The sequence below is a fragment of the Dromiciops gliroides genome, chromosome 1, assembly GCF_019393635.1.
Source record: "Dromiciops gliroides isolate mDroGli1 chromosome 1, mDroGli1.pri, whole genome shotgun sequence".
NCBI lineage: Eukaryota > Metazoa > Chordata > Mammalia > Microbiotheria > Microbiotheriidae > Dromiciops > Dromiciops gliroides.
The window spans coordinates 544420709-544444825 of record NC_057861.1 but is presented as its reverse complement, the minus strand read 5'-3'; the positions used below and the strand labels follow the sequence as shown (position 1 = coordinate 544444825).

The 24117-nt window shown below is 35.6% G+C and overlaps 1 protein-coding gene across 1 annotated transcript in view; it reads left to right on the top strand.

The window, feature by feature from the left end:
- Positions 1 to 24117, top strand: part of LOC122751459 (phospholipid-transporting ATPase ABCA3-like) — a 211829-nt gene that overhangs the window by 116669 nt on the left and 71043 nt on the right. Inside the window, 4 exon segments of the mRNA XM_043998522.1 lie at positions 8927 to 9110; positions 14183 to 14483; positions 20466 to 20724; positions 21529 to 21733. Coding sequence (XP_043854457.1) covers positions 8927 to 9110; positions 14183 to 14483; positions 20466 to 20724; positions 21529 to 21733 — 949 coding nt within the window.

Below are 24117 nucleotides of genomic sequence, written 5' to 3'. Positions count from 1 at the left end.
TGATCCTAGATAGTTTTCCCTTTAAGTCAGACATTTTGTTGTTTAAATAAACTTCTTGTTTATATATAAAAAAAGAAACAATAAAACAAAATCGAAAAAAGAAAAGAAAATGTGAAATTATCTCATTGGAAAAATAAGTGATCTGGAAAATAGATACAGGATAGATTATTTAAGAATTATTGGACTCCATGAAAGACATGATCAAAAAAAAAAGATTCTAGACATCATATTTCAAGAAATTGTGGAGGAAAATTGTCTTGATATCCTAGAACCAGAGAGCAAAATAGAAATTGAAAAAATTCACCAATCAGCATCTGATCCCAAATAGATCCCAAAATGAAAACTCCCAGGTGTTTTATACCCAAATTTCAGAGCTTCCATGTCAAAGAGTAAATACTTTAAGCAGCCAAAAAGAAACCATTCAAAAATCATGGAGCCACAGTCACGATCACACAGGATTTAGCAGCAATCATGTTAGAGTCAGAAGGCTTGGAGTATAATATTCTGTAGTATTTATCAAACACCAAGAGCAAGCATTATCTGTAATGAGGATAATGGTTAATGGAAGATTTTATGACCAAACAGGAGATAGAGAGGATCATAGGAAGTAAAAAAAAAAAAGATAAATTTGATTACATTAAATTAAAAAAGGTTTTGCACAAACAAAACTAATACAACCAAAATTAAAAGGGAAACAGGAAACTAGGTGAAAACAATTTTAAGGCAAGTTTATCTGATAAAGACTATATCTTTAATATATAGGGAAGTGAGACAAATTCATAAAAATACAAGATATTCTCCAATTGATGAAAGGTCAAAAGTTGTAAGCAAGCAGTTTACAGAAAAATAAATCACAGCTATTTGTAGTCATATGATAAAATTGTCTAAATCACTACTGATTAGAGAAATACAAATTTAAAAAATTCCAAGATACCTCTTCATACCCACCTGATTGATTAACATGATATAAAAGGAAAATGACCAGTTCTGGAGATGTGGAAAAATTGGTACACTAATGCACTATTTTGGGGTTTGTAGACTGATACAACTCTTTCGGAGAACAATTTGGAACTATGCCCAAAGGGCTAGAAAACTACATACCCTTTGACCTATCAATACTACTATATCACAAAGAGATCAAAGACAAGGGGAAAGGAACTGTTTATACAAAAATGTTCATAGTATTTCTTTTTGTGATATCAAAGAATTGGAAACTAAGGGGATGCCCATAAGTTGGGGAATGTTTGAACAAGTGGCACATGATTGTGATGGAATACTATTGTGCTATAAGAAATAACAAATAGGATGGTTTCAGAAAAATCTAAAATGACTTGTATGAACTGATGCAAAGTGAAGTGAACAGAACAGAGTACACAGTAACAGCAGTATTGTAGGGATGATCCAGACTTAGCTCCTTTGATCAAGACAATTTAAAAAAACCCATGGTGAAAAATGCTATTCATTCCAGAGACAGAACTGATGGCTGGTGAATGCAAATTGAAGTGTACTTTTTTTTACTTCATTTTTCTTGGGACTTTTTCAGTGCTTTCTTTTGCAGCATGGCTAATATAGAAATATTTTTTCATGACTTCACATGTATAATTGATATACTGCTTTTCTTTTCAAGGTGTGGTGGAAGGAAAAGAGGTATACAATTTGGAACTCAGAATTTTAAAATATGAATATTTGAAAGTTTCTTGTATGTAACTGGGAAATATTTAATGAAATAAATAAAAGTATATTTTTAAAAATCTCTATGTTGTCTCACCCATTAGATTTTAAGCTCTTTGAGGGCTGGAACTATCTTTTGCCTCTTTTAGTATCCCTAGAACAGTCCTGGAACAAAGTAAGTGCTTAATTAAATTAAATTAATGAATTGAATTAAATTAAATTAAATTATGTCTTTAAATAAATTTTATTGCTATGTTTTTCATTTTTATTGTAGTTATTTCCTATCCCATCCCCTCCAGACTGAATCCTTCGTTGTCATAAAATAATTAAGCAAAACCATGATACAGTGAGATAATCTGATAGTATATAAAATATTGTATACTAGTGGTCCCTACCTCTTTGCCATGAAGGGCAAGTTATGTTCTCTGGTACCCAGTAGTAGTAGATTTTCTGTTATTCAGGGTTTCGTGAATAAATAACTTGATTTTCTATTACTCAAGAATTCATTTGTTGTACACATTGTATATATTTTATAGCATATAATAGTAATGCTTTTTTTTCTATCACCTTATACAGATTTTTCCAAATTTCTCTGAATTTATCAGTTTTATCATTTATTTATTTTCAGTAATATTCTATCATTCTCATATGCCATCTTTTTTTAGCCATTCCCAAAAATTAATGGACACCCATCTTGTTTCCAGCTCTTTGTTGCTGAAAGAGGATTACATGTAGTAAAAACTTGATGTTTAGTAAACCTGTTTATGTCTTTAATTTCATTGAAGGTATATGCTCAGTGGTAAGTTTATTGGTCAATGCATATGAAAAATTAATTAATTTTTATTGCACAATTTCAGATAGATATCCAGAATAATTGGATCGAATCACAAGTTTACATCTCCATGTAGCAGTATACCTGTCTTGCTATAGTCCCTACAGTCTTGTCATTTTTTTGTTATCCTTATCAATTTAAGTGTTGTAAGATTAAAATATCAGAATTATTATTATTTTCATTTCTCCTAATGGTAATTTATAGCATGTTTTCACATAATTGCTATAGTTTGCAGTTTTCTTTTGAAAACTGTTCATATTCTTTTGACTACCAGTACTTTGGAGAATGGCTCTTGGTGTTATAAATCTGTTTTGGTTTCTTTTATATTTTGGATCTAACTTCTCTCCATAATATTTGATGCAAAAATTGTTCTACTTTACTCTTCTAATTCTGTATTCATTGATTTTATTTGTACAAAAGCTTTTCAATTTTATGTACTCAAAATTTATCTCTTGTGTCTTTTGTGATATCTGCTTTCCCTTGTGTGCTTAAGAATACTTCTTCAGTTATAATTGGGAAAAACAACTGATTTAATTTTCTTCTGATTTTTAATGGTGTGAATTCAATGTGTATTCAATGGTGTGAATTCAATGGTGTAAAATTCAGATTTCATATGCAATTTAAACTTTTTTTGGTACATGTAATCAGCTGTAAACCCAAATTTTCCACATAGTTTTCCAGTTTTTCTTCAGGTTTTGTCAAAAAAGGAGTACTTCCATTAGAAGAGAAATAGTTGAGTAGGGGGAAAATATTTGCAGCAAATTTCTCTGATAAATGCCTAATTTCCAAGATATTTAAGGAACTGATTCAAAATTATAGGAGTCAAAAAACCCAAAAACAAAATTATAGGAGTCATTGCCCACTTGATAAATAGGCAAAGGATATGAACAGGCAATTCTCATTGAAAGAAACCCAAGGTGTCTATAGTCAGTATGAAAAAATGCTTCAAACCACTAATAATTAGCAAAATGTAAATTAAAACAACTCCAAAATTCTACCCCACATCTGTCAGATTGCCACAGTTGATGAAAAAAAGTAGAAATTGACAAATGTTGCAGGGGCTGCAGAAAAATGGGCATATTGATGCATTCTTTGTGAAGCTGTGAATTAGTATAGCCATTCTGGAAGATAATTGACAATTATGACCCAAAAGTTACTAAATTGTGCGTACCTTTTGATTAAGCAACACCATTACAAGGCCTATACCCCAAAGAGATCAAAGAAAGAGGAAAAGGTAGAAAAATGTAAATATCAGCTCTTTTTGTAGGCAAGAAGCTATAAACTAAGGGAATGTACATCAGCTTGGGAATAGATAAACAAAATGAAGTATGTGAATGCAAAGGAATACTGTTTAAAATGAAACCTGGGCAGACTTATGAAATTATGTAGAATGAAGTGAACAGAGACTAGAGAAGAATGTGTACTATAAAATAAACATTGTTTTAAAATCAAACCATTTTGAAAGAACTCTGATTAATGGAGTGATCAACTATGCTTCCAGAGGACCAATGATGAAAAATGCTACCCAGAAAAGTGATGGACTAATATGGGGAATGAAATATATAGTTTTGGAACACAGCAAATACAAACATTTTTTGACTTTGCTTATCACAAGGTTTTGGTGTCATAGTGTTGTTTAGTTGTTACAATCATGTCAGACTCTTTATGACCCCATATAGGGTTTCCTTGGCAAAGATGCAGAAGTTTTACATTTCCTTCTCAAGTTCATTTTCCAGATGAGGAAACTGTGGCAGAGTTAAGTGACTTTCCCAGGGTCACATAGCTAGTTAAGTGTCTGAAGCCAAATTCAAACTCATGAAGATGAGTCTTTCTGACTTCAGAGTTGGCACTCTATCCACCATACCACCTCGCTGTCCTAGGTGTCAGAGTGAGGTAAAGGAAAATGTTGGATAATCAAAAAAATTAATATTTAAAAAAGGGAATACTACCCACAGTAGTTGTGTTCTTGGATTACTATTTTATATTGTTTCTACTTTTTGGTTATCTTGTCTGTTCTACTTTTCTCTTTTTAACCTGTACCAAATAATTTTGATGACTACTGCTTTATAATGTAGTTTGAGTCCTGGTTTATCCCTTTATGCTTTGCCTCTTATTTACACTTTGTATCATTATTACCCTTGCGATTCTAGAATTTGTTTTCTTCCAATTAAATTTCTTATTCTTTCATATACTTTTGTAAAGTTTTTTCTCAATAATTTACTTGTATAGCACTGCCTGTTGTAAAATAATTTAGTTGATATTGTAATCTCTATCATATTTACTTGGTCCACTTGTGAGGTATACATCTGTGTTTCTATACTGTGGTACATAGAACAAATGTGGCACCATTAGGGCAGAGTATAATGTGACTATTACCTCTCACTTTTATGAATGGTCACTGTATAGCATAACATGTCACTGGCTTTCTTACCCACCATGTCATGCCATTGACTCATATTTTGTCTGTCATTCACTATAATCCCAGATCTTTTCATCTTTCTCATCTATCCCTCATGAATTTAATCAGAAGGTATTTTTCCCTTTTTAAATGCATCTTATTGGGGGGGGGCAATGAGGGTTAAGTGATTTGCCCAGGGTCACACAGCCAGTAAGTGTTAAGTGTCTGAGGCCGGATTTGAACTCAGGTCCTCCTGAATCCAGGGCCGGTGCTTTATCCACTGCATCATATAGCTGCCCCTTTTTAAACGCATCTTACTGAAACTGAACCATTATTTTATGCTGTTAAGGTCTGTTGGATAAGGGCTCTCTTATCTAAAATGTGTTATTCCTTCAAGCTTCATTTTATCTACACGTTGGTCAGGCACACCATCTCCGCCTTCATTTCAGTCTTTCATCAAAACGTTGACTAGCATTTACTCAAGAATCCTCTGTGGCAGTGTAGTAGAGAGCTTTCTCTAAGTGGACAGTGACCTATTAAACTACTCTTTAGGTCTGGTCATTCTGAATGTTCCAAATCAATTAAATGATACTATTACTTATCCCATTTCTTTCCATCTACTATGCTCTCAAGCAGAGCCTGACAGATTTTACAAAATGCAGTACTGAAATCTATGTTATCAATCAACAAGCATCATATAATTTTATTTCTTATTCTGAACATAAATATTAAAAAGCGCATTTCCATACACAGCACAGAGAAGGGGGGTTCTGTGTGAAATTGCGAATCTCCTTTTGATACCACTTGCCTTTTTTCTGAATGTATATAATAGATTCTGCAGACTACTTTCAAAACTATCCTGCTTGTATAAGCTCCCTTCTGAACTTTTTTCCTCTCTTCTGTGCATTTAAAAAAATATATTTCAATGATTCTCTTTTTTGGATAGCACTCTAACTCACTCTTCTCCCTTTAGTATCCCCTTCACTCCCAGTTAACCAAAAGAAAGAGAGAGGAGAAAACCATTGTACCAAACATAGTCAAGAAAAATTAAAGCAAACAGTGGTCATATTTACAAAATAAGTCTCTGGGGCAACTAGGTGGCACAGTGGTTAAAGCACCAGCCCTGGATTCAAGAGGACCTGAGTTCAAATCTAGCCTCAGACATTTGACACTTATTAGCTGTGTGACCTGGGCAAGTCACTTAACCCTCATTGCCCTGCAAAAAACCAAACAAATAAACAAAAATAAGTCTTTTCTCCTTGTGTCCATGACCTGTCAGTTAAACATGCTTCATCATCAGTACTCTGAAGTTATGGTTGGTCATTGCTTTGACCAGAGTCCTTAAGTCTTGCAAGGCAAGAGAAAGACAGAGACACAGACAGACAGACAGGCAGAGAATGAGAACGAGAATTAATCAAAGTTATGCCATGACTCTGAAAATCTCTTCTTAACCCAATAATGGATGTGTCTTTCCTAGAGGATACTAAGCTATTTGTACATAACACTTTCATCCATTGGTTCAATGTAATATCTTAATTCAAGATTGAAGCCTTCATTCACTCTCTTTTCTTGGGGTACATTAAGAATTTTAGACTTTTTTTCTTGGTGTATGTTAATAATTTTACTTTTTCCAAAGAGCTTTTATATCATTGGCAAAAGCCTACATCAGATGAAAAAGCTATATAATTAAGGTGTTCTTAACCTTTTTAATGTCATGGACCTTTGGCAGTTAAAGGAAGTCTATAAACCCCTTCTCACAATAATGTTTTTGAATGAATAAAATGCATAGGTTTAAAAAGGAAACCATTTATATTGAAATTCATTTATCAAAGTATTTTAAAATGTTCATGGACCCCAGGTTATGAATACCATATTTAATGTGTGTTTTTTCAGTTGATCCATATACTTTGATAGCCTCTATGTATACCAGATCATGAATATATGGTGGTTTGACTTGGCTTAATTTAGAAGTCATATTTCATTCTATTTAGGGGAAATGATAATGCATTTAAATCTAGATAGAATTATAATGAACTTAAACTATCTCTGGAAGAAGATATATTTTATATCAATTGTTCTTGGCATTATTTTGCTGTTGACATGTTTTAAATAGAAAGGTTTTCCATGTAAATGTCAAATATTATATTATTCTCACTATATTTTTATCAGTTGTGTATATTTGCAATACATGAATAAACCATATCTGCAGAATTGAGTAAAGGCTTTGTATTAATCAACAAAGACAGTATAAATGTTAAAGTGCTTTTGAATAACTGATATAATTACTGAACCAATAATAATTTTCTCTTTAAACACCTGAGACTTTTTTGCATACTCTTTTTGCTCTTTACCTAATATATTATTTTCTTATTAGTGATAATAAATTCCATTAGTGATCAAACTGTGTTTTTACTTCCATCATTTCTTTTGATTCTTGAAATATCCCTATCCTTCACTGAACAAATGAGAAAAGTGAGACAAAGACAGATACTATACTTTACCTAAGGTTACTGAATTATTGATAAAAAGAATCAGTGCTAGGGGCAGCTAGGTGGCACAGTGGATAAAGCACTGGCCCTGGATTCAGGAGTACCTGAGTTCAAATCCAGCCTCAGACACTTGACACTAGCTGTGTGACCCTGGGCAAGTCACTTAACCTCCACAGCCCCGCAAAAACAAAAACAAACAAACAAACAAAAAGAATCAGTGCTTAAATGCAATTCTAACTTTTACTTCAGTGATACTCCAACTACACAGATCCATTCCCAGGAATAAATGAGAATAAGAACAAAGAAAAGGCAGGAGAAGACAGATAGTGACCTTGAAGAAAAGTGGTATAATATGGAGCTATTTCTTGTGTGTTCTACATCTCAGCCAAACTAACTAAATCTTCCTTCTCCTTGCATGACATCTTACTATCACCATGCCTTTGCACAGGTTACCCTATGCCTAGAACATACTTCTTCCTTTCTTCCTCTTTTAGATTCCCTTCTTTCCTTCAAGGCTTGGCTCAAGTGTTTTGTCACACACAGGACCTTAGCTAATTATCTCAGTCATTAGTGTCTGCTTCCATGAAAATGCTTTATTTTATACATGTGTGTATGCATAAACATACTTATGAACATGTATACATAAATATATGTATGTGTATGTACATAAATGTCTCTAGAGGGAAAGACACACGTATATTTGAGTGTGTATTTAGTATTTATTTATCTCTATGTATATTTTCTCCCCAGTAGAATATAAGTTCTTTAAGATCGGGATCTTTAATTTTTGTTTTTGTATCCCCAGAGATTGGCACTGAGCTTTGCATATACCGGATTCATAATGTATGCTTGTTGACTCTTGAGTATGTGAGTGAATGAACGAATGAATGGTAAGGACGAAGAATAGAAAACAGGAAGTGGATAGTAAGAACACACATATTAAAAACAAACAGTTCAGATAAGTTTAGCCATGAAGAATAAGAAAGGAATGAAAATGATGAATGAAAGGCAATATGAGCACATGAAGGTGTGTTCCAGGCTCTTATAAGGTAAAAAAGTTCCTTACATAATTTCTTTTTTTACCCTCTTAACAACCCTCTGAGGTTGGTGGTACAAGTGTATCTGCCCACATGACCAATTCTTTCCAGTGTAAAGAAAATAATTATTAAGCATTTTCACCAAAAGGGTCGTCTCATTTAATGGAGATTGAAAAGAAAAGATACGTAATCATTTGAACCTTGTCATTTGAGCAAGACCCCAATATTCTCTGCTTTCTGTCACAGCATCTCTTGAATGTGTAGCCTTTTTTATGCCATTGACCTCAGAGCTTGTTGCTAATGTAGCTTGCAGAAATGCTAAGATATTGGTGATACTATTTTTATTGGCTACCTCAGGGGGATTCCTTTTTATGTCTACTGTGCTCCCTCCTCCTACTCAGTAATCATGCTGAGGAACCTCAAGTGTTTCATATTGATTAATATTCCTAAAAGGCAAATATTTTTAGCTGGAATTGTAATGAAATACTTTTTGGTACAGGGTTGGGAAACTGGTGGATTCCAAAATGAATTTCCAAGCCATCCAACTTTCTTCTTCGTGGAACCAGAAAGAGGAACCAATGGGGAAAAAATCAACTATTAGCCGTGATCATCTTTGGAAGAGTCATTCTAACACTTTCATTGCCAGAAATGTACAGGATCTCTCTCTTACGTTCAACACTGGGGTGAGTGCTTTTCTTGGGACAGAAAGCCTGCTAGGTTTGGTTATGGCACAAGAGCTATGTTTTGAAGTCTAGAATATTTGGAGATGTCAGCAATGGAAGGTCCAGCCATATTTAAGGTACTGTCCATTATCTCCTTGATGCAAACCTAGTTATACCTAGACATCTATATTGGATATACCATGATAAATACTACCAGGGACATCTCTTGCAAAGATTATGAACCATTACTCTTATTCTTCAGGGTCAGTTACCTCTGCTTTAGGCTTTGTCATTTCATCTCTGTCCTTCCCACCTCCTAGATTTATTTGTCAGTTCAACCAAAGTTGACCAAGCCCTGCTATAATTAATCAACATATGGAGCATTGAAAACAATAACAATCTAATAGATCATCTCTGTGTCTATGGATTCACTCTGTAGTGAAATAAACCTCCATGGGGCTCCTGGATAAAATCAAAAGACTGATTTATGGAACTTGTACTCATGGAAAGAGGGATTATATAGCACTAAGAATAATTTTGGAGGCAGAATAAAAGACCAACCTTGGACTCAGGAAGAATTGAATTCAAGTCTTATTTGACACATACTCTCTTTATCAACAATTAAAATTTACTAAGGCCCATGACAGCTCACACTGTGTTACAGAAATTACTAGTTTCTATTGGTAGTTTCTGCACTTGGAGATCCCCACATTTATGAAATCATAGGTCTAGATTTCTTCCCCCATTTTTACCCCTTTATATTAGGTCATTACAGGAATCTTTGGTATGTGTCCTAAAGGTTATATGTGCAATGAATTTTAGAATCACAGCTGATAGAACTATAAACACATAAGTTGAAGGAAATGTACAAATATTTTTATTTACTCATTTATTTATAGTTCAAATCAGCTTTTATATTCCAAATTACATGTAAAAACAAATTTTGACATCAATTTTTTTAAACTTTGTATTCCAACTTCTCTTCTTCCCTCCCTCCCTGCCCCACCCCTGAGAATTCAAGCAATTCAATATAAGTTATACATGAGTAGTCATGAGATTAAGGTCTTTAAGCTAATTCTAATGAATATAAGACTCATTCACTTCCCTAATCCTACCCGATCTCTCCCCCCACTCCATAAACCCTTTCCTGCTTCTTTCATGTGAGATTTCACCCCATTCTACTTCTCCCCTTTCCCCTCCCCCAGTGCATTCCTCTCCCCCCGCCCCTCAATTTTACCCTAAAGCTGTCATCATGGGGAAGCTAGGTGATACAGTAGACAAAGCACCTACCCTGGACCCAGGAGAACCTGAGCCCAAATGTGGCCTCAGACACAAGACACTCACCAATCTCAACCACTCCACACACAAAAAAAAAAGATAAACAAAAAACAAATGCTTTATAGATATCATCCCTTCCTAATCAATTCCCACCTGTGCCCTGTGTATAAATTTATTTCTATCATCTGCCCTAATACTGAGAAGGCTCTTATGATTTAGACATATCATCTTTGCATTTAGGAATGTAAACAGTTTAACCTTTTAACATCTCTCATGATTCCTTTTTCCTGTTTACCTTTTTATGTTTCTCTAGTGTCTTGCATTTGAAAGTCAAATTTTCTTTTCAGTTCAGGTCTTTTCATCACTAATACTTGAAAGTCTTCTTTTTCATTGAAGTCCCATTATTTCCTCTGAAAGATTATGATGAGTTTTGCTGGGTATGTGATTTTTGGCTGTTGTCCCAGTTCCTTTGCCCTCTGAAATATCATATTCCATTCCCTCTGGTCCTTTAATGTAGAAGCTTCTAGATCTTGTGCTATCCTGACTGGGGCTCCACAGTACCTGAATTCTTTCTTTTTGGCAGCTTGCAATATTTTCTCCTTGACCTGGGAGCTCTGGAATTTGGCTATAATATTCCTGGGAGTTTTCCTTTTGGGATCTCTTTCAGGAGGTGATCAGTGGATTCTTTCAATTTCTATTTTACTTTCTGCTTCTAGAATATCAAGGCAATTTTCCCTGACAATTTCTTGGAAGATGATATCTAAGCTCTTTCCTTGATCATGGTTTTCAGGTAGACCAATAATTTTCAAATTATCTCTCCTGGATCTATTTTCCAGATCAGAAGTTTTTCCAAGGAGATACTTCACCTTGCCCTCTATTATTTTATTCATTTGGATTTGCTTTATTGTGTCTTGGTTTCTCATAAAGTCACTGGCTTCTATTTGTTCAATCCTAATTCTTAGGCAATTATTTTCTTCAGAGAGCTTTTGTATTTCCTTGTCCATTTGGCTTTTCAAGCTGGTGACTTTTTTCTCATGACTTCCCTGCATCACTCTCATTTCTTTTTCCATTTTTTCCTCTACCTCACTTATTTTATCTTCAAAGTCTTTTTTGTGTGCCTCTATGGCCTGAGACCAATTTATATTTTCTTGGAAATTTTGGATGTAAGAGCCCTTGATGTTGCTATCCTCTTCTTAGGGTGCACCTTGATCTTCCTTGTCACTAAAGAAACTTTCTATGGTCCTTACCTTTCTCAGACTGCTCATCTTTGCCCATCTTTTACTTGACTTTTAGCTCCTTTTTAAAGTGGGGCACTGCTTCCAGGCTATACTGTTCCATCACTTCAGGGGGTCCCAGGTGGTACAATTTAAGGAGGGGCAGGTTCTTCCCTTGCGTGGGCTATGCTCTGGTCTGTAAATAACCCCAGGCCAACTTGCTAATTAGCCAAGCAACCAACTTTTTTTTTTTTTCTGTGGTTGTTAGTTCTGATGATCCTGTGCCCTTCCCCAACCTGGGCCTTAGCTGCTTAAGAGTTCTTCCTGGTCCCCTGCTGGTGTAGGACAACTGAATTCCCCCTTAACTCCCACAGACACCCCTGTAGTCTCCCCCCTGGCCAGTTATTCAGACCATGAGCTTAGTTCCAGAAGACACCAGCACCGCAGCTTATTGGGAGGCTCAGGGGTAAATTTCTCTGGTGCAGCCTGCCTGGGGCCAGATCTGTGTTGGGCAGTCTCGGAGTTGGACTCTACTCCCAGCCCAGCACAGCAGCTCCCTCCTGCCGAACTTCTAAGCTGTCTTTGGCTGGAAAATAATATCAGCCCATCTTTTTGTGTGTTCTGCTGCTCCAGAAGTTGTCTGTGTTTGGAGCTTTTGGGAGTAATTGTGTCAGGAGCTCTGAGTGTTTACTGCCTTTCCTCTGCCATCTTGGCTGTGCCCCAACAAATATTTTTAAAAATATAAACTACTCAGTTTAACAAAAGGAGTAATAGACTATTTTTAAAACCCAGTATCAGAAAAGGAAATTTAACAAGTGATATATTAATTCCCAAAGAAAAAGATATACAAATGAATTCTATCAAACATTCACAAAGAATAGTTAATTCCAATACTATAGAAACTGTTTGCAGAAATGATCATTAAACTAAGGGGAGACAAGAAAAAGAAAATTTTAGACCAACATCCCCAATGAACATTGATGCAAAAAATTTAAGTAAATTGTTTTGTTTTCTTTAAAGTCAGGTATTATACTAGAAATGTTAGCTTGATTCAACATAAGGAAGACTATAAGTAAAATGTCATGTTAACAATATGAATAAAATATATGATTATATCAATAGATTCTAAAAAAGCTTTTGATAAAATAAAAAGCTTATTTCTATTAAAATCTCTAGAGATAAGTGAAGAAAACTGACTTTCCTTTAACATGTTAACTAGCCTTTATCAACATCTAAGAGAAACCATTTTATGTAATGGAAAAAATCTAGGTGCCTCTCCAGTAAGAACAGAGATAAGGCTGCCCATTACTACCACAATTATTTAACATACTGCTATAAATGCTAATTATAACAGTAAGACAAGAATAAAAAAACTGAGGGAACAAGCATAGGTAAAGAGGAAATAATTATTACTTTTGGCAAACAATATTATGTTGTATTTAAAGAACCCCAAAGAGTCAATTAAAAATTGCAATAACTGATTACTTAAGCAAAGTTGTAGTATATGACATAAATCTATAAAAACCATCAGCATTCATACATATATACATATATATGTATATATACATTCGTGTTTGTATAGACCTATGCATACATGTATGTATGATCTCTGTGTGTGTATGTGTAAAACAAAACCCAGAATGACAAGGTAAAAAAAGAGATAAATTCCATTCAAAATAATTACAAAAACTATTAAACATTTAGGAGTGTGAGGAACTATATAAAACTAACTATAAAACACTCTTTCCAAAAATAAAAGACAAAACTAAATAATTAGAGGTACATTAACTGCTCATAGGAGGGATGGACCAATATGAAAAAAATGACAGTATTACCCAAATTATTTTACTAATTCAATTATGTACCATGCTCCCAAAGGAATATTTTATAGAGCTAGAAAAAATAATAACAAAAACCCAAGTAGAAGACCAAAAGGTAAAGAATCTTAGGAACAATAATGAAGAAAAAGGTTCCCATTTTTGGAGTTGAACAGTTGAGAGCTGGTATTTGTTGAGCAAAATCAACCAGTACCAGATCTCAAACTGAACTACAATGTTACAATCATTAAAAGAATTTATTAGAGCAGCTAGGTGGCACAGTGGGTAAAGCACTGGCCCTGGATTCAGGAAGGCCTGAGTTCAAATCCAGCTCAGATACTTGACACTAACTGTGTGACCCTAGGCAAGTTACTTTACCCTCATTCCCCCCACAAAAAAACAAATTTATTACTTTAAAAATAGAAAAATTGATGTGTGGAACAGATTACATATGTAATAGATGGAAGCCAATAAGCACAATAGAATGGTATTCAAGAAACCTAAAAACCCCAGTTACATGTCCCTATGCTAGATACTTTTCTGCCTCTTCCTTTTCTGTCTTTTGTTTGTTGTCTTCACTCTTATATTGTAAACTCCTTGAGGGAAGAGACTTTCTTGTATTTATATTCCCAAGACTTAGCACAGTGTCTGGCACATAGTAGGTACTTAATAAATGTTTATTGATTAGGTGACTGACAGGCTCAAGCTGAAAAGGATTTCAAGTTGAATGGCTTACTTAAGTCTGAGACCATTGTAATACTGTGTATCTCTTTCCTTGTTCTAGTGTAAGCTCTACTGTCAGCAATTCCGTGCCATGTTCAACAAAAGAGCTATGTACTGTTGGCGCAACTGGAAGATGACATTGGTACACATTTTGGCACCTCTGGTATTCAGTTCCTTATTGATCAGTAGCTTTCATTCTTTAATTCCTCAAAATAGCCCAGCCTTGAAATTGGAATTAAGTGAATATGGCAAAACCATTGTCCCTTTCTCTGTCTCTGGAAACACATTTCTGATTAATGAGGCCTCAAAATACTTGAATATTATTCTAGAGAGTAGAGGACAACAGCTCAAGTTAGTGACAGGTAAGAATCATGTGATTACTTCCTGATGGTGTGAGCAACTGTCTATATCATGAATTTATAGCATTTAGAGCCATAAGGGAATCAGAAACTAATGTTTAGAGTGATTAAGTGATTAGCAGAGTTACCCAGGTAGCAAGCAAGAGTACTAGGGATTTAAATTCTTCCTTTGACTCCAAACTCAGTGCTCTCTCTGCCACACCACACCATACCACTTGAAAAGACGTTGGACTCTGGAGGGTTGGGGCCGGAAAGGTGTGGGGGTGCCTCGATGTGCAGGAGTATACAAACATGGAAAAAGAAGTACAACTTTCTTGGCCTTTTTCCCCAATACTAACTAGAAACAATTTAACTACAAGCACTCCTCCAACTTTCAGCCACCTACCATATGCCAATGACTGACTGTATGGGTTAAGATATCGGTTATCACCAGAGTGAAAGACTGTGTTTCACGAACCTTCAGCTATCCAAGGTCTCCCAAGTACAGAATCGTATATAATATAACCTGAGTGACCGTAAATACAGGAAGGATATTAATCTCCTGCTTTCTAAGTATATTTTATTGAAGCAGTAAGACCGAAGGCTCAATAAACTGACTCAGGATCAATTCATTCTGGAGTCATAGATCCAATGGCTAGGGAATACACATACATACATACACACACACACACACACACACACACATCTATATACATATACATATATACACATGCATATATGTAATTTGACTTGAATTTTTTGTGAATCTATAGTTATTTAATTTTTTTCTAAAATAAAATCTTATTATTCTGTTTTGGGAGTCAAGAGTACAGAGAAGTCAAGGCAATTCCTTTACTGTATGTAACTTGTATGTCCCTATTTCCACATATATTTGTCTTCCTCATGAGAATGTAAACTCCTTGAGGATAGGTCTGTTTCTTATTATTGTTTTTTTCTCTAGCACTTAGTTCAGAGTGCTTTTAAATTGATTGTATATCACTTTCTATGAGCCCATCTTCCAAACTCCCACTCATCCTGGCAAGGCTGGGTCTCAGGAGGGTGATAATTCAATCATCCTCTGGGGACCTGACCTACCAGGGTGCATGGGTGTTGGGAGAGTGAAACTGATATAGGAGGAAAAAAGGGGGTTAACAGAAAAACTTAAGATCCAAGCATGAGCCCTAAAAGGAAGTCAGACCCCAGTTAATGGATAACTTACAAGTCAGGATGCTAGGTTCTGTTACACACAGTAATCAGTACCCATAACAGGAACAGAGGAAGAGAAGCCATGAAGACCTTAGACCATAACAATGAAAAAATGGCAAGCTATAGAAACTCAGACTAGAAAGAAATGATAAATGAAGATATTTTGAAACTAAGCATGGGAATTAGAAAGAGACATGCGCAGAAAAGGCCAAATTTGTCCCCAAATTCACCTTATGACATGTGAACCCCCAAAACACACCTCCACAGAAAAAGGTACCTGCCTCAGGGGTTGGCTTAGGACCCCAGGAACTCCAAATTAGGATAGGCCCTCCCCTGTACCTCCCCAAGGTGTAGATTATTATAATGAGACTGATAATCAATTTATCCATACTATAAATATAACTATCTTTTCTTTCCCTATTGGAGAGATACCTTTCCACTATTCTGGTTCTCTCCCTGTGGTCACCCACAGTATTGCAATAAAACTTGGGAAACTGAGTCACTGATTCTTGTAATTCTTTTGGGACAACTCACGATCAATTTGACCCTAATTCCATCCCACGTAAAAACCAGAAACAGTGCTACAATTAATTGATTGATTACAACTTTGCTGTTCACTTATTCAATGTTTTATTGCTTTGAGGGAAAAATATCATTTTTGGCTTCTGTATGTATGATTTATCCAACTGGTTTGCTTGCTTGAGATTTAAGTTTATGTCTAGTGTTTTTGTCATTCAGTCTTTTTTTTTCCTATTCGGTCTCAACCCCACCCGCATTCATGGCAGTTTGTCTCTGGCTTCTTTCCCAATTGTTCGGCCCCTTCCACTCCACTATTGGTAGCCTATTGTCTTCTGTAGAGACCCCTGACACTTAGCTTGAGCCAGTCATCTCAAATTGATGATTGTGGGGACAGGTGGCATCCTCGCCCTGTGTGAACTCCCATGGAAGAAGACTGACCACAACTAGGTTTCTGGGACCATTTCCCTTTAGCTGTAAAACCCAGTATACCCTATAGGGGACACAATTTTGAATGCATTGAAGGATCAGTTTTCAAATTAGCTCCAAGAGAAATACATGTATATTTAAACAAAATCACAAATGATATTATTATAAAAAATGAAGACTTCAGCAACTACCAAAACAGCAAGGAGACCAATGTCACTGGATCACAGAGTGTGTGGAGAAGGAGTAAAGTGTAAGAAGACTGGAAAAGTAGGAAGGTCCCAGGTACAAAGAGCTTTAAAAGCCAAAGAGAGGGTTTTATGGAGAACCACTAGAGTTTATTGAATGGATCTGGGAGGTGGGGCAGGAAAAAGCTTTACACAGTCAGATCTATGCTTTAGGAAGATCATTTTGATACCTGAATGGAGGATGAACTGGATTTGAAGCAGGGAAACCAACCAGCAGGCCATTGTGATAATCCAGGCATGAAATGATAAGGAAAGAAGGAAAAATGTTTCAAAGGTAAAATTGACAGGACTTGGCAATTGATTGGAACTAGAGGATTTTGAAAGGGGTGAGAGAAAATGAGAAGTCAAGGTAGACACCTAGGTTATGAACATAGGTGACTTGGAGGATGGTGATACTTTTGACAGAATGGTGAAGTTAGTATGAGTGAAGAATTTTAGGGGAAAGATCATTAGTTAAGTTTTGGACATATTGAATTTAAGATGTCTATGAGATATCCAGTAGGCAATTGGAGATGGGAGACTGGAGGTCAAGAGAAACATTAGGACAGACAAGTCATCTGCATAGAGGTTATTATTAATAATTATCCCATTTTACTGTTGAAGAAAGTGAGGTTAACAGGATTTAAGTGAGTTGTCAATGGTCACACAGCTCTGCGTCAAAGGTAAAATTTGAACCCAAGTCTCCGACTCCAAGTCCAACATTCTATGCCATGCTACCTCTATGATTGGAAAAGAAAATGGGCCAATTATAAAGTGAGAATGATATAAAAATGATGGTTAATTTGAATGCCACATTGGTTCCCACAAAATGTTTAAAAAAAAAAAGGACAAGGCCTTTAGCCCATGAAGTGGATCTTCTATGGAGGCACTGTGAGTGAGCCTGGATAAGAATCATATAAGAAGGCTGGGAAAGGATGTACTCTTCACTGTTGGAACGTCTCTATATCACAGAGATCCTTCATGATAAGAGACTAAAGGATCTACCAAAAAAGCAATGCACAGGCCACTTCTTCCTTTTTAAAGGCACAGGAACATACATAAGCATAATTTAACTAGAGCTCACACAGCAAGGTGAAATCAGAATGCTGGTATCCCAGATCCTAATATAGTATCCTTCCTGTTATATATTTTGTTCCTTCCACAAAATCAATTATTTGTTAAAACAGTCATAAAGACTAATTAACTCTAAGGAGATAGATAAACCTAAGTAATAGTAGCAAATTCAAAGGAAATAGGAATAACATCATAACCACTATCTTCTCTGTCAATTGCTGCTTAACTAAATCTTAGTTGTCTCTCTTTTTTTTTTTTTCCAAAAAGTAATTTTATCTCATCTGTCTCACCAAGGCTTTGAAAAACATCACCCTGGGGGCAGCTAGGTGGCGCAGTGGATAGAGCACCGGCCCTGGATTCAGGAGGACCTGAGTTCAAAATCCGGCCTCAGACACTTAACACTTACTAGCTGTGTGACCCTGGGCAAGTCGCTTAACCCCAATTGCCTCACTAAAAAAAAAAAAAAAACAAACAAACAAAAAAAAACATCACCCTGACTCTCAGACTATCAAAAGCTTTTTCTTAAAAGCTAGCTTTTGGTGTAAGAAATCCCTAAGACTTCTTAACCTAGGGTTCATGAACTTGTTTGGTTTGATAATCATGTTTCAATATAACTGTTTTCCTTTCTAATTCTGTATTTTTATTTTATACATTTAAAGATATTATTCTGAGTAGGGGTCCATAGGCTTCACCATCTGCAAAGTGATCCATGACACACACACAAATTTAAGAACCTCTGTAACCAGTTTGCCTTGCTGATTATTTGAAGACTTGGGTTTTTTTTTTTATTCTAGTAAAAGAACCTTACCCCTGACTATATTCTGTTGATCTCATGCAGTTTTCCTTTGTTCTAAGACCTGCAATCCCTGTGATAATTCCTTCCAAATTAGGGAACAGTTAACCAAGTTTTCATATACTTCCCCTTCCTTTGGCCCTTCCTTCTGATAACATGCAATATAATAATTTTAAATAGTTATAGTTGCCATTATTGTCTATTTAGGGTGATTCCTAATTTCTTGGCAAATTTTGTTTTGTCACAGATATTTTTAAAGGTAGATATTCTTAGAAAAGTTATCTTTTTTACTCCTGAACTTTTTTGAAAAAGAAAAGATTTAGACCAAGTTATATAATTGTATCCTTGTTATGGTGTTAGGAAGTGAGTAAAGAAAAAGGGCTTGAGAACAGAGCCTCATAACTGAAAGAAACAGATACATAATTTGAAGCAGATTAGTGAGTTCATTAAAATTAAAAAAAATTTTAAAGTAGAATATTTTGACAACAGAATAGACATGCTAAATTTTAATAAATTAACCTGCTTAGATATAATACTTCTGTATATGCAGTATTTGTATAATTATATGTGATACTTGTGAAATTGAAAAAGAAATTCGGGGGCGGCTAGGTGGCACAGTGGATAAAGCACTGACCCTGGATTCAGGAGTACCTGAGTTCAAATCCGGCCTCAGACACTTGACACTTACTAGCTGTGTGACCCTGGGCAAGTCACTTAACCCCCATTGCCCCGCAAAAAAAAAAAAAATTCAGGGCCAGTTTGGGGGCAATATGGGACATATCAAGATAATAAAAAATTGAACTTGAAGGCAACAGACTTACTGTACAATGCTTTGTCTTAGATGTAAATGTTTTGAATTACCAAAATTTCAAGTATAATGTGTCATGTTAAGGGGGATAATAGTTACCATATGCCCTTGGTCAAGATGTCTGACTTTTAGGTCACCTTGTTTCCTCAATGGTAAGTGTTGTCAGAGACTGAGAAATTATTCAAATTGTTTAATAAAAATCTGTCCTACATTTCCATTTCATTAGAGAAAGGACCAGTACCACAGTGGGAATAACCACTAAAAGCAGGTTATAGATCTTCACAGGACAATGAGAAAAAGCCAGTTGGTTCTCTGTTGTTACTAAAGTTTGGAGGTGTCACTAAATGCTGACTGTGATTTTTTTTTTAGGCAATTGGGGTTAAGTGACTTGCCTAGGGTCACACAGCTAGTACGTTTTAAGTGTCTGAGGCTGGATTTGAACTCAGGTCTTCCTGACTCCAGGGCTGGTGCTCTATCCACTTCACCACCTAGCTGCTCCTGCTGACTGATTTATTGGCATTGTCGTCTTAATTCTCATTTTACATACAGAAAAAAACAACAACTTGTGAATATATCTTGGTGTTAAATCTGAAATGGCTAGATAGCCTCAAATACTGGGCAAGTCACAACCTGTCTGCCTCAGTCCCCTCATCTGTAAGATGCAAATAATAAGAGTACCGACCTTCTGGGGTTGTCATAAGGATTAAATGAGATAATATTTGTAAAGTTCTTTGAAAACCTTAAAGAATTATATAAATAAATATAGTTATCTTTTTTCTTGTTATTGTTATTAATCTTGTGTAGCCTTAAATTACTAGCTCTGTCACTGATGAAGGAATGTTTATGTTATAAGCCCACTGAGGACCAATGTTGTATCTGTCATTTTTAATGTAACCCATGATAAGGGCTCTACAGTTGGTATCACCTGACTTACATATCATGCTTTTCCATCTTAGGTGAATTAGAAGATTTCCTGATTGAAAGCAAAAGCTGTATTGAACACTGTATTGTTGCACTTTCCCTGAAAGTCATTAATGGCAAGCTGAATGCAATTGTTCTTTTCAACAACCAGGCATATCATTCCCCCGGAATAGCCATGGCAATTTTGGACAATATCCTATTTAAGCTGCTTGCTGGTCCTAATGCTTCTATTGTGGTTACCAACAAGCCTCAGCCTAGCAGTGTCTTCACTACTGCAAAAGATATTTTTCTCGAGTATGTAACTACTCTTCTCCTGGGGTTGGGGACCTTCACATCTGTGTTATTTCTATGTATAATGTGAATGAGATTTTTTCCCATTACTTATCTTTATGATTTAAGTTATTCCTTATAGATGATAATGAATTAAGACAGATTGTAAATGCTTGAATGAGTATGTTCTTTCATACATTAAAACATCCTCCTATAAAAGTTTGTGGTTAGGATGGACCAATCAGGATAAAGGTCAGATTCCCAAAATAGCTATTCTGGGGTTGCTCAGAACTGGTAAAATAAGTTGTAAAGCAAAACCCTGATTAAGGCATTCAAGGTTCATCAAATGGCCTAAGAGTGCAGTAAATGTATAATACTTTGCCACAAATGTCCCCTTCTAAATCCATAGATGGGTTTTCTACTGCCACAATGTGAGATATGACATTGCAAGTCTGCAAATTCTGAATTACTTTACCTAGCAATGATTATATGGAGGACCAATAGATGAGAGGACACAACTATATATTTTCTTATTACAGAAATAACTAACTGCATTCATACCACTTTAATCTTGAGGACTATATGGGTATAAATATCCCTCCTTCCTAAGACTTGAGGTCTTTGGGTCCTAGACCTGAGACCAGTTTTATTGTGAGACAGGATCCCTCTCTCAATAAACATATTTTCTTTGGCTTGGAGACTTTGCTTTTTCTTTGTCTAACATTGGGACTTAGAAATTTTCACAACGATACTTTAAAAATTGCAGCTTTGGGAATTTTTCCTATTATCCATATGAACTAATGTTACTCCTTGTCCCATCTCTTGCAGTACTACTAATGGACATGAAGTTGCCTTTAGTCTATCTTTTGGCCTGTCTGCACTGGCCAGTACTTTTTCTGTCCAGACAGTAAATGAGAGAGTAAATAAAGTGAAGCACATTCAGTTTGTGACTGGTGTATATGCAGTTATTTTCTGGTTGTCTGCCCTGATATGGGATCTCTTCAACTACTTCATTCCCTGTTTACTGTTACTGGTAAGTATCAAATGAGTATATGTCAAGGTCAAATCTTTTCTTGTACCACAGCGGCTCTCTCTTTAGCCGGTGCTGTTCTGAAGCCAAACCAATTCAGATAAGGTCTGTAGAAGAGGATTGAAGACTCAGCTACTAATACGGGGAAATCCAATGTGGAATCCCCAATACCAGCAGTTCTTATATCAGAAGAAGAAGGTAAATATGTTGGTAATCTGGTATCTGTAGAAAGAGAGGCAACCCTTCTTCATTTAGCTTACCAGTATATAAAAGTCACAGAACTTCTCCAAAGACAGAAGAATTCTTCTTGTCATGTTATGTTAAGTGACCTGCCCCTACACAGTTTAAGTCTGTAATAAACTTTGGCACTGTCCTTGGCATACCCACTTATCCCCTATTATACTATTGATATCCTTGCAGTTTTACTTTTTCCACTTTTAAAAGTTCTCTATTTTAATATACTGCTATGTCCAGCCAGGCATAGCTACACAGACTAGAAAACACCTTTCATTTTTTTCATTCTCTCCACTGGTCAGCCATGACTAGTGACTTCCACTGGCTTTCTTTGAAGAAGTATACGTACATACTGTGTTACCAGCTCTGAGCTAATTTGTTGCTCTTCAAATGTCCATCAGAGCACTTTGTCACCCTTTGCACAGAGGTCCTTATGTCTTTTAGTCTATGTAGTATTATTCCTCCTGGACCTGTACAACTGATGGGGTCAGGGAAAGGATTGGCTAGACATAGAGGTTGTTCTTGTATATAGAAAACATAGTTTGTGAGAGTCAAGAGGTGAGCTGTTATTATTTTTTCCAGTCTTAATAGTATTATTGCAGTTACATGTAAAGATAGTTTTCAATATTTGTTTTTATAGGATTTTCAGTTTCAAATTTTTCTCCCTCACTCCCTTCCCTCCTCCTTCCCCAAGACAGAAAGAAATCTGATATAAGTTGTATATGTACAATTGCATCAAAAATATTTCCACATTAGTCATATGAAAGAAGAATCAGAACAAAAGGGAAAAACCTGAAGAAATTTTTTTAAAAATTAGAAACAATGCAGTTCAATCTACATTCAGATTTCACAGTTCTTTTTTCTGCACGTGGATAGCATTTTCCATCATGAGTCTTTTGGAATTGTCTTGGATCATCTCACAATGTTGCTGTTACTGGTTTTTTTTGGTTTGTTTGTTTTTGGTTTTTTTGGTTTTTTTAGTGAGGCAATTGGGGTTAAGCGACTTGCCCAGGGTCACACAGCTAGTAAGTGTTAAATGTCTGAGGCCGGATTTGAACTCAGGTACTCCTGACTCCAGGGCCGGTGCTCTATCCACTGCGCCACCTAGCTGCCCCTGCTGTTACTGTTTACAATTTTCCTGGTTCTGCTCACTTCACTCAGGATCAATCTCCTTAAGTCTTTCCAGGTTTTTCTAAAATATGCCTGCTCATCATTTCTTATAGCACAATAGTATTCCATTACATTCATATACTACAACTTATTCAGTCATTCCCCAATTGATAGGCATCCCCTCAATTTCCAGTTCTTTGTCACCACAAAGAGAGCTGCTAGAAATATGTTTGTACATGTGGGTCCTTTTTCCTTTTTTATTATCTCTTTGGGATACAGACCTAGCAGTGGTATTACTGGGTCAAAGGGTATGCATTGCCCCATAGCCCTTTGGGCATAGTTCCAAATTGCTCTCCAGAATGGTTGGATCAGTTCACAACTGTGAATTGCTGGTGTGAGGTGATACCTCAGAGTTGTCTTAATTTACATTTTTCTAATCAATAGTGATTTTGAGCATTTTTTCATGTGGCAATAGATAGATTTTATTTTTCATCTGAAAATTGCCTGTTCATATTCTTTGGCCATTTCTAAATTGGGGAATAACTTATATTCTTATAAATTTGATTTAGTTGTCTATATAGTTTAAAAATGAGCCCTCTATCAGAAATATTGGCTGTAAAATTTGTTTCCCAACTTTCTGCTTTTCATCTAATCTTAGCTACATTGCTTCTGTTTGTACAACACCTTTTTAATTTAATGTAATCAAAATCATCCATTTTGCATTTCATAATATTCTCTATCTCTTATTTGGTCATAAAGTTTTCTACTCTCCATAGATCTGAGAGGTAAACTATTCCTTCCTCTCCTCATTTACCTATGCTATCACTCTTTATATCTAAATCATGTACCCATTTTGACTTTATTTTGGCATACTATGTAAGTTGTTGGTCTATGCCTAGTTTCTGTCATGCTATCTTCCAGTTTTTCCAGAAGTTTTTTGTCAAATAGTGAGTTCCTATCCCAGAAACTGAAGTCTTTGGGTTTCTCAAGCAGTAGATTACTATAGTTACTTACTAGTGTGATGTTTAAAATCTAACTGTGAT